Genomic DNA, 13274 nt, shown 5'->3' on the forward strand with positions numbered 1-13274 from the left:
GGAGCGGGACCGCAATTGCATTCGCATCCTGATCTTATGGTCCCTGTTAGTTGAGAAGTTGATGATCTCATCTGGAGACGCTGGTGCGCCTGTGGCCTTCCCGGAGGCATGAGAGTTTCCGGATGTGTCTATTATTGGTTTTCTATTGAACCGGCCTCCGGGTTTGGCCCTCGTCGTAGGCGGGTGGCTTGGGGCCGCGCCTGCGTTTGGGATGGCTGCGGCGTTCTCCGGGATCATTGCTTAGCCCAGTCTGCGCTCCGGATTACTCGTCGCTGATGGGGCCGGACCGAGATGACACCAAACGGGACATGGGTCAGACCGCTGTTGCGACGCCCTGAACTCCTTCATGCGATCTTGTATTATCCTATGCTTTTTTGGATCCAAATTGGAACTCTACTTTGGGCTCGCAGTATTGGCAACGCACTTCAGTTCATAATGTTGAATTTTGCTCTTTTAGTGCGATATTAAGTTTCTAAGGTTACCAGATGTCATAATATCCTACAGTCTAAGATTACCTGCCAATCCTTCTTCTATCTCCTTCTCCTTCACACTCCCACCTCTTCCCCCCCTCTAACCCCCTATCAGCTTAATTCCTCATCCCCCTTCACTTCGCCCCCCTACTTCCTCATTGTTCTTTCTCTTTCCCCTCAGTCTCCCCACTTTTTATCCATCTCATATCTCTATATTCCTTCTCTTGCCCCCGCTTTATCTCCTATTCTAATTTCTCCCCTTTTCTCTTTCTCTCTTCTACCCTATTTCTCTTTCTTCCTCCTTACCTCCCTCTTCTCCCCCCTTTTTTTTTTTTTTTTCTCTCTCCTCTTTTTCTCTCTCTCTATCCTCTTCTCTCTCTCTCTCTTACTTCTCTCCCATCTACTCTTAGTCCCTTCACTTATGCACGATTAAAGGCTATGCTGCAGGGTAATTAATTTATTGGACTGCAGGAGAAGCTCAAGTCCTTGTTTGAGGAGAGGACACCCCCATACCAAGTACACCATCTAGCCACGTTGGTTCACCCTAGTCGTTGCTAGGGAAAATCTTTCCTGGTCGCACTACTGGACCAGTTCTTGTCGGTTGTGTGTGCACAACCGATAATTTGTATTTAAGGGTATGTTTACCCAAGTTCTACTGTAAGTTTTTGACATTTTTCTAGCAATTCAGCAAGTGGCATCTTTCAATGGCTTTAAGCTTGATGACATGGAATGTTAGAGGACTGGGCACATCCAGGAAACGGGCGGCAGTATTTGCTCATATCAAAAGATCCAAAGCTCAGATTGTGTGTTTACAGAGACCCATTTATTGTTGGACACCACTAGAGTGCTTCAAAAGCCTTGGGTTCAATGGTCAGCTCACTCTGTTCATTCCACATATTCTAGGGGAGTATCGGTACTAGTCCACAAAGCACTGCGGTGGGACCCGGGTAAGATTTTAAAGGATACTGATGGGAGGTATGTGTTTATCCAGGCTCACATCGATGGGGTTATGATAGTGATCTTAGCCATATACATCCCCCCTGCAATGGGAATCTCGATTCTATATGAGGCGGCTAAGTTTGCCTCACAATTCCCACAAGCCTTGGTGCTCTGCATGGGGGACTTCAATTTGATTAATAACACGGAACTGGACAGATTCAACACCCGACAGGTCCCGATCTCCCCCACGATACAAACTAGATTGAGTATATTCTTACAGGAAGTGGGATGGCACGATATGTGGCGGTTTTTTAACCCAGCACTGAGAGAATATACATGTTATACTCCAGGGAAAAACTCATTATCTCGAATTGATTACATCTGTGGAAATGAAAGAGTCTGTGCCCATATACAATCGGTCTGTCATTTGCCCAGATCAGTGTCAGATCACTCTCCGGTATTTGTAGGCATTAAATGGGAAGGATGTAAATCTCATAAATTGTCAAGGAAAATTAACCCTTGGTGGCTGTCACTCTTTGGTGCCAATGACAGGATTCCTGATCAGCTTAGGGCATACACGGAAATGAACTCCGTGGAAGAGAATCACTCGGCCTATTGGGACGCGCTTAAGGCGTATCTGAGGGGATGCTGTCACTCCTCTATCTCCTATCACAAGAAACAGGCGGCCAGAGAGGAGGAGGAACTGGCCACCCAAAATAGAGTGCTTGAACATAGATTCACCTCGGACCCCTCTGAGGAAAACAGATCTCAGTGGCTTCAGGCTGGGAGGAAATATCTGTTGTATTTGCAAGATAAGGCTAAGAGACATGTATTCTTCACGAGCCAGAGGTATTTTGAGCAAGGGAACCAATCCAGTAGCTTACTAGCGTTCTTGGTGCGTCAATCCAATAGCCCACCTGCGGTCCTTAACATCAGAGACCCTCGTGGCGAATCAATTACTTCCGTCAATGGTATATTGGAGGTATTTTTGGACTTCTATAGGAACCTGTATGAGTCCAGGCTGACCGTGTCAAGGGAGGAGATTGTTGAGTACTTACGAGATCTGGAGTTTCCCAGGTTGACTTTGGCTCAGAGATCGGACTTGGATGAGCCCATTAGTATGGAGGAGATGGAGGAGATGGTGGAGGCGATGAAGACCCTCAATAAGGGTAAGGCGTCTGGGCCAGACGGACTCCCGATTGAGATCTTTGACAAATATCGGGGGGAGCTGGCCCCAGCCCTCCTGGAAACGGTTGAGGCTTCGTTCCGCAAGGGACGGTTGCCTGATTCCTTTTATGAGGCAACCATTGTCCTGCTATTGAAACCAGATAAGGACCCATTGGATTGTGGCTCGTACAGACCGATCTCTTTGTTAAACTCTGATTATAAAATTCTTACCAAAATTCTAGCAACTAGACTCAACAAAGTGATCTCCTCTATAGTACATGAGGATCAGTCGGGATTCATCCCGGGTAGGAGTACCTCGGATAATCTGAGGAGAGCGCAGGTGGTCTTACAGATGGGCACCAAGTTAGAGGAGGATTGGGCTCTGGTCTCCCTGGATGCGGCCAAAGCCTTCGATTCTATAGAATGGCCATACCTGCTGGAGGTGCTGCGGGCATTTGGTTTCGGCAACGAATTTATCAGATGGATTGAGATCATATATAAAGCTCCATCTGCTAACATTCAGGTGGGTGGCGGTGTGTCGGAAACTTTCCCTTTGGAGAGGGGAACCAGACAGGGATGTCCCCTATCCCCTCTCCTGTTCGCTCTTGCCATGGAACCGCTGGCGGTGCGCATTATAGCGGACCCAGTCTACCGGGGGGTGAGACATAGCAAGGGAGATGAACGGTTATCTTTGTACGCAGACGACTTGTTACTGTTTGCATCTGATCCGGATTCCTCCATTCCTAGAGCCGTGCAATTGATTGATCGATTTGGGGAGTTCTCCGGTCTGTCAATAAACTGGTCAAAATCGTACCTCCTCTTTCTGTCTCGGCACAGAGAGGATCTGGTGCACGACCACATATGCAGGGTTCCGGTGGTGGATCATTTTAAATATCTCGGAATTATACTGGCGGGAAGCCCTGCGGAGATGCTAGCGAGAAATATAGCCCCCTTACTATCATACTTCGGGGAGAAATTTAATAGATGGAGCCAACTTCCGCTATCAGTGGCGGGAAGGATTAACCTCCTTAAAATGATAGTGCAACCAAAGTGTCTCTATATTACCCAGCATGTATTTGTACAGATTCCTCGCTCTTTCTTCCGGTCCCTGGAATCTTTAATGATTACCTTTGTCTGGGGCACGTCCAGATCAAGGGTCCAATTGGCCAAATTACAAAGACCCAAGGATATGGGGGGTATGGCCCTTCCTGATCTTTATATTTACTATCTGGCCGGACAATTGAAATATTTGGGTCCATGGACACTCCCCCGGGTTGGGGGTTCTCCGGAGGGACTTCTGGCAGAGTTCACAGGTGTGGATCTCCTGTGGCCGTTACTGACGGATCACAGGAGGGCCCCTGAGGGTCGTGTCCTCCCGATGCACAAATTGGGGGCCAGGATCTGGAAAGAGGCTAAAGCCGTATTTGGATTTCATGATGTACCAACTGAAACGCCCATATGGGATAACTTGGACCTTCCACATTTTTGTGGGTTGCCGGGGTTTGGTGAATGGAGGAATCGCGGAATAATCTCCCTGTGATCACTGGTCCGGGATGGTGAACTCCGTCCCTTTGCACAACTGCGGTCAGAATTCGACTTGCCGGAATCTCATGGGTTTCAGTATCTCCAGATTAGGCACGCCTTTCGAGCTCAGTTCTCTGGCCGTGGGGTTAGATTCTCTTCCTTCACAGTCATTGGAATTATTAGATCACAGGGCCCTGGTGGTCTTATTTCTAAACTATACTCCTCCCTCATCCGGGCCAAGGCTATGAATAATCCTCTTTCTGTCCGTGAGAGGTGGAGTGCCAGGATCCCTGAAATTGATGACGTAGTGTGGGACGACATTGTCGAATCCCACACGTTGGTCTCTCCCGCAATTAATAATAGACTGATTCAGTTATATATAATACACCAGAGTTATATCACTCCCCAGAGACTGAACAAAATGAAAAAGCTGAATAATTCGGTGGGGATGGGCTGTCCGAGATGCGGGAGAGATGGTGCTGATTTTTGGCACATGATATGGGACTGCCGAGTCATTCTCTCCTATTGGGGTGAGATTGTAATGACTCTTTCCGCCATACTTCAAAAAGCGGTTGCTATGTGCCCAGTCCTGTGTCTATTTGGGGTGGTAGATGTACACTCCTGGTCCCAAGATGAGAATTTATTAATAAAAAAGGTCCCTTTTCTGGCCCGGAAGGGCATTATACTAAATTGGATGAGCACTCATCCCCCAACTAGAGCCTCTTGGATCGCATTGGTAAATGCTATAATCCCGTCTGAACAATTTGTTTATAAGACAAGAGGCTCTTCAACCAAATTTGACAAAATTTGGGGTAGATGGATGAGGTCGCCCTTGACTGGCGGATCTCCTGGTTCTCTTGCTGATAACCTACAATCGGTATTATCGCAATAATAGCCAGTAGTGCCCCGGTAGGCAGAGAGGAGACACATGTGATTCATGATACACTATATCAGGGATACCACAAGTTCCCCGAAACTTGAGTTGCACTCTCCTTGATAATATGGGTTTCTTGCCTTAAGATGGATGTGTCCCGCGAGCTAACACCTTTGCTATGTTTGATGCTTTATGGATATGCTGAAAGTAATGGACGCTGATTTGATTGTTGTTGCTATATTCTCCTGATGACCAACCAGTTTACATGTACTCTGTTTTACTGTACAATTTGCTGATTTATTCTTCAATGTAATGTTTTACTTAACTTTCAATAAAACGAGTTTAAAAAAAAAAAAAGAATTAAACAGTGTACATGAGATTCATATGTTCAACCTTCAAGCAGTGTACCTTGCAGATTACTATAGTGATAAGTGGGCTTTACACGCTGCGATCTCGCTAGCGAGATCGCAAGCGATCGGACCCGCCCCCGTCGGTTGTGTGACACGGGCATATCGCTGCCCGTGTCGCACAACCTCGCTTACCCCCGTCACACGTACTTACCTGCCCTGCGACGTCGCTCTGGCCGGCGAACCGCCTCCTTCCTAAGGGGGCGGGTCGTGCGGCGTCACACAGCAGGGGGCCAATAGAAGCGGAGGGGCGGAGATAAGCGGGACGTAAACATCCCGCTCACCTTCTTCCTTTCGCATTGCCGATGGAGGCAGGTAAGGAGATGTTCCTCGCTCCTGCTGTGTCACACACAGCGATGTGTGCTGCCGCAGGAACGACGAACAACATCGCTAACATCCTGAAAACGATTTTTTGTTTCAGGACGACGTCTCCACGACAAACAATTTTGCCCTCTTTTGCGATTGTTTAGGATCGCTCTTAAGTGCGCTGCGATCTCGTTAATGAAGCCGGATGTGCGTCACAAACACCGTGACCCCGACGATAATTCATTAACGATATCGTAGCGTGTAAAGCCGGCTATAGTTACAGCATGTTTAATTTAAAGGGAACCTGTCACCAGATTTTTACCTATTAAACTAAAAGAATCCCCTTCTGCAGCTCCTGGGCTGCATACTATGAAGGTGCACCTTGGCCCTGACTCCCCTTCCAGACCCCAAAAATAACTTTATAAAATTTGGCCCTAAGGTATGCTAATTACCTTGGTTGGCCAGATGGGCAGGCTCATTTTCTGCTTCTGTCTCCCCCTCCTGCCGCTGATCGCCGTCCTCCTTCCTTGATTGACGGGATAACGCCTCCATCATCCTCCTCATCGCATTTTTAAATCTCGCGCCATAACTCGCGCCGGTGAGCTAAATGCCCAGATTATGGGCGGGTACGAGCATGGCGCTGGTGACGTCGGCGCTGTGACCTCACCAGCGCCATGCTCGTACCCGCCCATAATCTTGTGCCTGCGCATTTAGCTCACCGGCGCGAGCGAGAGCAGCTGTTTTCTGCTCTGCCCACGATATGGCAGAGTGAACTGCGCCTGCACGAGCCGACCTAACTGCACAGGTGCGAGATTTAAAAATGCGACGGGATGACAGAGGCGCCATCCCGTCAATCAAGGAAGGAGGACAGCGATCAGTGGCAGGAGGGGGAGACATATAATGTTTTTGTGTTGAAATCAATAGATATGCATATTATTCATAATAACGTATATACATTTCTCACCAATTGTCTGAACCACAGTTTCCTCTTGTGTACGTCCCTTGCGGAGGGCAGACAGGGCTGCATCCCGGAGCCTCTCTAGAGCCCTGCGTAGCACTGCCTGTAGTTGCTGGCGAAAGCCTGGATTGTCAACCCCCATATTGTAAGGTAGATATTTCTTGAGTAGTTTCAGCTCATCAGAGGAAGGGGGTTCGTTACTTCTAGGACCGTAGCAAAGGAAACTCATTGCATCCAGGCGTACTCCATCATCAGCGGATTGCAGACATAGCTGCAGCCTCTCTTCTGCTTCTACCACTTGACTTACAACTACTTTCCATGCCCGTGCAAGGCTGATCCAGCCACGTAGATGTGGAGTTTCTGTACCACACATCTGTTTTGCCAGCAATTTGAAAGAGTCACTAAATGTCCTTAGAGTAAAAGGGAGAATATGAGTTGCAGCATTATTTTGTAGACCGCATTCTGTGGAAATTAGAGCATCAGAGAGAGGCGCCAGCCAACTTTCTGCCCAGAGTTTTCCTAGCTCCCCTTCATCTACTGTGCCCTTCTGAAGCCATTCTCGTTTCTGTAAAGAAACAATTGTGCGGTATGTCTCAGCAGCTGGAGGGCAGAGGTAGTTAGTCGCCAAACAGCAAAATAGATGGGATGGAAGCAAAGGGTAGGAAGCCAAAACCTGGAACCAAAACAGAACTGGTTAACCCTTATCTGTTCACTGTTCCGTCTTAAAATTGATACATGGTTACAGCCTCTTTTTAAAGGGAATCTGTCATCGGATTTTTACCACCTAATATGAGAGTAGCAGCATAAACAGACAAGATCCGGATGCCAGCAATGTGCCACTTATTAGGTTGCTTGCTGTAGTTTTACTACAATCACTATTTTAGACGACTGGTAAACCTTCTGCCATGCAGTCCTCCATATTCCTGAGCTTTGTATAACCCTGCCTCCACCACCGATTGATAGCTTTCTGCCTATGCACAGTATACACAATAAGCTGTCAAACAATAGTTTGGATGTGGAAATACATAGCTCAGCATACAGAGAAGCGGTAAATCTGCAGTAGAAATGAAACGGCGATGTTATCAAAACTGCAACAAGCAGCCTAATTAAATCATATATAGCTGGAATCGGGGTCTCTGCCCCTATGGCATGTTGCTCTTGGATGGGGTAGCAAAAACTTTGTGACAGATTCCCTATAAAGAGTTTGCAAGTTTATAAGTTATCCTCTATCAATACGGTAGGAGATAACATATTCATACCAGGCATTACAACTACTGGGCCCTCAAAGATCCCAAGAACGGGGCTCTGAAACATATTATATAGTCCTAAAAATGACCACTAGTACTTATTAATGTAGTCTAATAAAGTCAAATAGACAAGATTTATGCAAAAGCAGTATAAATTTATTATTCATAAATAATTAGAGGCACACAGTGCATGAAGTGAATTTTAAAACCATGCATACATATGACAGGACAGTGTGTTAGATCTATTTGCGTAATGGCGCTGGTAACAAAAAATAGAGGCTAATAATATATGTTAGTAGATCAAATATGCAGTCAATATAGATGGTTGTTAATGCAGGACCAATACTAGACAGTTAATCGCCTGGGAGTGTATCCCTATTAATCACAGTATATAATGCTGGCGTATAATAAGAAAAAACCTCCTATACTGCACAATACACAGATCTTCAGATATATTAGATCACTAAACAAGAGGTACGTATTCCTAACACATAGATAATATGCACATATGAGTCATTTAGTCACAAAAGTTACATCACAAAAAACCATCATTTATAAACTCATGGCATAAGGACAATAATCTGACCCATTAGATAACGCATAAATCATCCACTTGGTAAAGTTTATACTTGTATAACCCAGAATCAGGGATAGTGTGGTTGTCATCTGGGGGTATACATCCCAGAATCCAAGATACCCACTGAAAAAGTGCTGTATATGGTGCAGAATTATTCATCAGTTAATATTCAGTCATAAAGTCGTTCTTCCACCATAATATGGTATATGCATACAGGTCATAGCTCATTAAGCTACCACACACAGGAATGTCATATATCACAGTGTGAACATCAATCATGCTCCAAACATCCTAGTGGTTAGCAATGTTGGGAATAACCAATAAGCATTATATGGAAGCCTCGTAGCATAACATACCAGCTGTAGCCATTAGATACTAAACACTCTGCCCCGCACCTGACGCGTTTCGCAAGAGCTTCGTCTCATCTTGAGACGAAGCTCTTGCGAAACGCGTCAGGTGTGTTAGCTTAATGAGCTATGACCTGTATGCATATACCATATTATGGTGGAAGAACGACTTTATGACTGAATATTATCCATGATGGATCTGATGATTCATGGTTTGTTTTCTCTGAAACATATTGCCTGAATGGAGTGGAGATTGAGCATGTGTATTACCACTGCATTCATTTTCTACGGGACGGCCAGTGATAGCCAGATATAGCACTCAGTTATCACCGGCAGTCCCATAGAAAATGAACGCAGTGGAGGTGTGCATGCTCGACTTCCACTCCATTCAGACTAAATTCCTCAGAGCCATGTTCTCAAGATTGCTGGAGGTCTGAAAGATGGGACCTCCAGAAAGCAATAAGTTACCTCTTGTCTTACTGGAGGTATAAGTTTTTAATTTGGCACATAGCCTTTAAGTAAACATATTATGTATATAAACTATACAGCAGGCGATTACTGATAACATAATGCACAATGAAAATAGTATTGTTTAAATTACAAAGAATTAACAGCTTGAAAACTGAATTCTTACCTTCTTAGATCCCAAAAATGGCAGCAGAGCACAGAGTACAGTATATCGTGACCGAGCCTGCCAGGAGATTTCTGTGATTTTTTGCAGCAAATTCAGGAGAATAGTCTCTTCTGTCCGTACCAAGAGCTCACACTCCTTACGGTGAATGTATAAATAGTGCTGGAAACAGCTGAGCACCAAAGCAGTCATCCCATCAACCTGTGCAAAAATTAGGCTACATCACATCTTTACTATATCATACAAAATTGTCACAATAAAACAAAGGAGTAGAGGGTTTATTCCCCACAAACAAAGTTCATTTTAATGAATAGATCTTTGAATAATAATAAGTTCCACAATTGGATGTGTAAAAAAAATGTTCCTGTGGTGAGATAATCTTATATACAGTGTGTCCACCCATATCCTGTCCACTGCCATTAATTTGAGAACAGCGGCAGCTATAGGCATAGAAGTGGTCTCCAGGTAAAGTATCCATGCGCTACGCAATGAAACCACCTATAGCACCACCTGGTGGAAAACAACGGAGTTAGCATTTTTATCTCGAAAACGGAACGAGATAGAGAAAAAAACTGAATTACAAAGTTGTAGGGCATCATCAATTCAATGCGAATCGACACCTTGCATACAGAAATGCTATGATTAGAACGTGTAAAACTCACAAGGCTACGGACATGAAGCGATACCTCATGGAGACCATCCTACAAGTCATTGATTATGGTGGCTGGGAGCAGTGGCCTCCACACTCACCTGACCTGACCCCATTGGACTTCTTTCTGTGAGGTCACATCAAACAGCAGGTGTATGCGACCCCTCCACCAACATTGCAGGACCTACGACGACGTATCACAGATGCTTGTGCAAACGTGTCCCCTACCATATTGCACAACGGGCAGCAAGATACAGTAGGCTGGCCAGAGTCCAGATGTGCATTGCAGCTGACGGTGGCCACTTTGAGCATCAAAGTTAAATGAGCACCATATGCGTGACCAGCATTCAATGTTTTGGTGGGGTCATGGGTTTCATATCATAGCATTTCTGTATGCAAGGTGTCGATTCATATTGAATTTATGATGCCCTACAATTTTTTAATTCACTTTTTTTTCTCTATCTCGTTCCGTTTTCAAGATAAAAAATGCTAACTCCATTGTTTTCCACCAGGTGGCGCTATAGGTGGTTTCATTGTGTAGCGCATGGCTACTTTACTATACCTAGACACCACTTCTATGCCTATAGCTGCCGCCGTTCTCAAGTTAATGGCGGTGGACAGGATATGGGTGGACACACTGTATGTGCTCCGGCTATGTGCTGTGTAATGGCTGTATCTGACCATACAGGGACATGGTCTGATCATACCACATCTCCTGGGCAGGGGAAGGAAGTAAAAAAAAAAATTTATAGACTTTACAGCATGGGATAGCAAATTATTCTATCAATGAGGTAAAACTTTTTTTTTTTTTTTAAAGAAACAGTGAAATGTTTTACCTCACAAAAAGAATCATCTATGATCCCGTGCTGTACGGCCATTATACAGTACACAGCAGGGACACATTTATGAAATTATCTCCGCACAGAAACTTTTTTTTTAAACACATCCAATTGTGGAAATTATTATTATTTCAAAATCTATTGAATAAAATCAACTTTAAAATTAACTCTGTTCAAGGGTAAACCCCTTCACGACCTCCGTTTTTCCTCCCCTTCTTACTAGAGCCATGTGAAGGCTTGTTTTTTGTGGGACGAGTTGTAATTTTGAATTACATCATTCATTCTGCCAAATATTGTACTAAAAAACGGAAAAAATTCCAAGTGCAGCGAAACTGCAAAAAAAAAGTGCAATTTCAAGATTTTTTTTTGGGGGGGGGGGGGATTTTTCACCATGCTCACTATATGGTAAAACTGACCTGGCTGTATGATTCTCAGGTCAGTATGAGTTTGTAGATACCAAACATGTAGCGCTTTACATTTATCTAAGTGATAAAAAAAAATTAAGAAATCTGACAAAAAGAAAAGAACTGTGCTGTTGTCGCCATTTTCCGAGACTCATATCTGAGTGATGGCTTATTTTTTGCGTCTTGAGCTGACTTTTTAATTATACCATTTTTGCATAGATCCCAAGCTTTGATTGCCCATTATGGTATTTTATTGCAATGTTCAGCAACCAAAAAAAATTAATTCAGGTGTTTTTAAAGTTTTTCTCACTACACCGTGTACCAATCAGATTAATTGATTTTATATTTTGATACATTGTGCATTTCTGAACTCGGCGATACCAAATATCTGTAATTTGTTTTTTTTTTTAAAGGTCTTATTTTCAATGGCGCAAATGGAGTGAACATTTATATTTTTTCAAAACATTTTTTTTACACTTTTTATTGATTTTATTAGTTCCCTTAGGGCAGACCTGGGCAAGGGGCGGCCCGCGGGCCACATCCGGCCCGCCTACTCTCTGTGACCGGCCCGCCCGTCTTCAGCCGGTGCAGTGGAGCCGGGCTGCAGCGTCACGAGCAGGGAGAGATCCTGTGCAGGTCCGCACAGTCAGTGCAGGCAGCGGAACACAGGAGTCTTTCCTCTGTTCCCTGCCGGCACTAATTGTCAGTGACACACGCGCGCTCTGACGTTGTCAGTACTGCGCTGCGTGTGTCATTTCAAAAGTTCCCGCCGGGCAGGAGAAGCAGCACAGCAGACGGAATAATTCATCTTGCTGCTTGCAGGACCTGCGATGATGTCACGCCCATGTGACTGTGTGGGAGGAGACACAGGATGCCGGGCAGAAAGCAAGAGATACTGAATCCTGGAGATGTGGACACATGATGACTGGTAATGAGAAAAGAGGGGACATGAGGGGGAGGGGGGCTGCAGGGTGAGTGCATATGTGGGAAGATGGAGTTGCAGGGTGAGTGGCATATGAGGGCTGCAGACTGACAGAAGGATGTGAAGGGGTGCAGAGTGTTTGAGAGGGGTAAGTTGGGGTACAGGCAGGGTGAGATATGTGGGCAGGGTGTGTGACATATGGGGGTGTAGTGTGTGTGATATGGGGGTGCAGGCTGTATGGGGAGCAGGGTGTGTGACATATGGGGGTGTAGTATATTACAGGTGTGCTATATGGAGGTGTATATAGTGGTGTAGTATATGGGGGTATAGTGATGTAGTATATTACAGGTGTGCTATATGTAGGTGTAGTATATTACAGGTGTGCTATATGGAGGTGTACTATATTACAGGTGTAGTATATGGGGTGTAGTGATGTAGTATATTACAGGTGTATATAGGGGTGTAGTGATGTAGTATATTACAGGTGTGCTATATGGAGGTGTAGTATATTACAGGTGTGCTATATGGAGGTGTACTATATTACAGGTGTAGTATATGGGGTGTAGTGATGTAGTATATTACAGGTGTAGTATATGGGGTGTAGTGATGTAGTATATTACAGGTGTAGTATATGGGGTGTAGTGATGTAGTATATTACAGGTGTACTATATGGAGCTGTAGTATATTACAGGTGTGCTATATGGGGGTGTACTATATTACAGGTGTAGTATATGGGGTGTAGTGATGTAGTATATTACAGGTGTACTATATGGAGCTGTAGTATATTACAGGTGTGCTATATGGGGGTGTACTATATTACAGGTGTAGTATATGGGGTGTAGTGATGTAGTATATTACAGGTGTACTATATGGAGCTGTAGTATATTACAGGTGTGCTATATGGGGGTGTACTATATTACAGGTGTAGTATATGGGGTGTAGTGATGTAGTATATTACAGGTGTAGTATATGGGGTGTAGTGATGTAGTATATTACAGGTGTACTATATGGAG

The 13274-nt window shown here is 44.7% G+C and overlaps 1 protein-coding gene across 1 annotated transcript in view; it reads right to left on the reverse strand.

Annotated features, from left to right (window-relative positions):
* LOC142249593 (tRNA (32-2'-O)-methyltransferase regulator THADA-like) overlaps positions 1-13274 on the reverse strand; it is a 150924-nt gene that overhangs the window by 93458 nt on the left and 44192 nt on the right. The window contains exons 11-12 of the mRNA XM_075321304.1: positions 9451-9648; positions 6652-7318 (exon numbers count right to left, since the gene is read on the reverse strand). Of these exons, the coding sequence (XP_075177419.1) occupies positions 6652-7318; positions 9451-9648 (865 nt within the window). The remainder of the gene's footprint in view (positions 1-6651; positions 7319-9450; positions 9649-13274) is intronic.

The sequence above is a fragment of the Anomaloglossus baeobatrachus genome, chromosome 1 (genome assembly GCF_048569485.1).
Source record: "Anomaloglossus baeobatrachus isolate aAnoBae1 chromosome 1, aAnoBae1.hap1, whole genome shotgun sequence".
NCBI lineage: Eukaryota > Metazoa > Chordata > Amphibia > Anura > Aromobatidae > Anomaloglossus > Anomaloglossus baeobatrachus.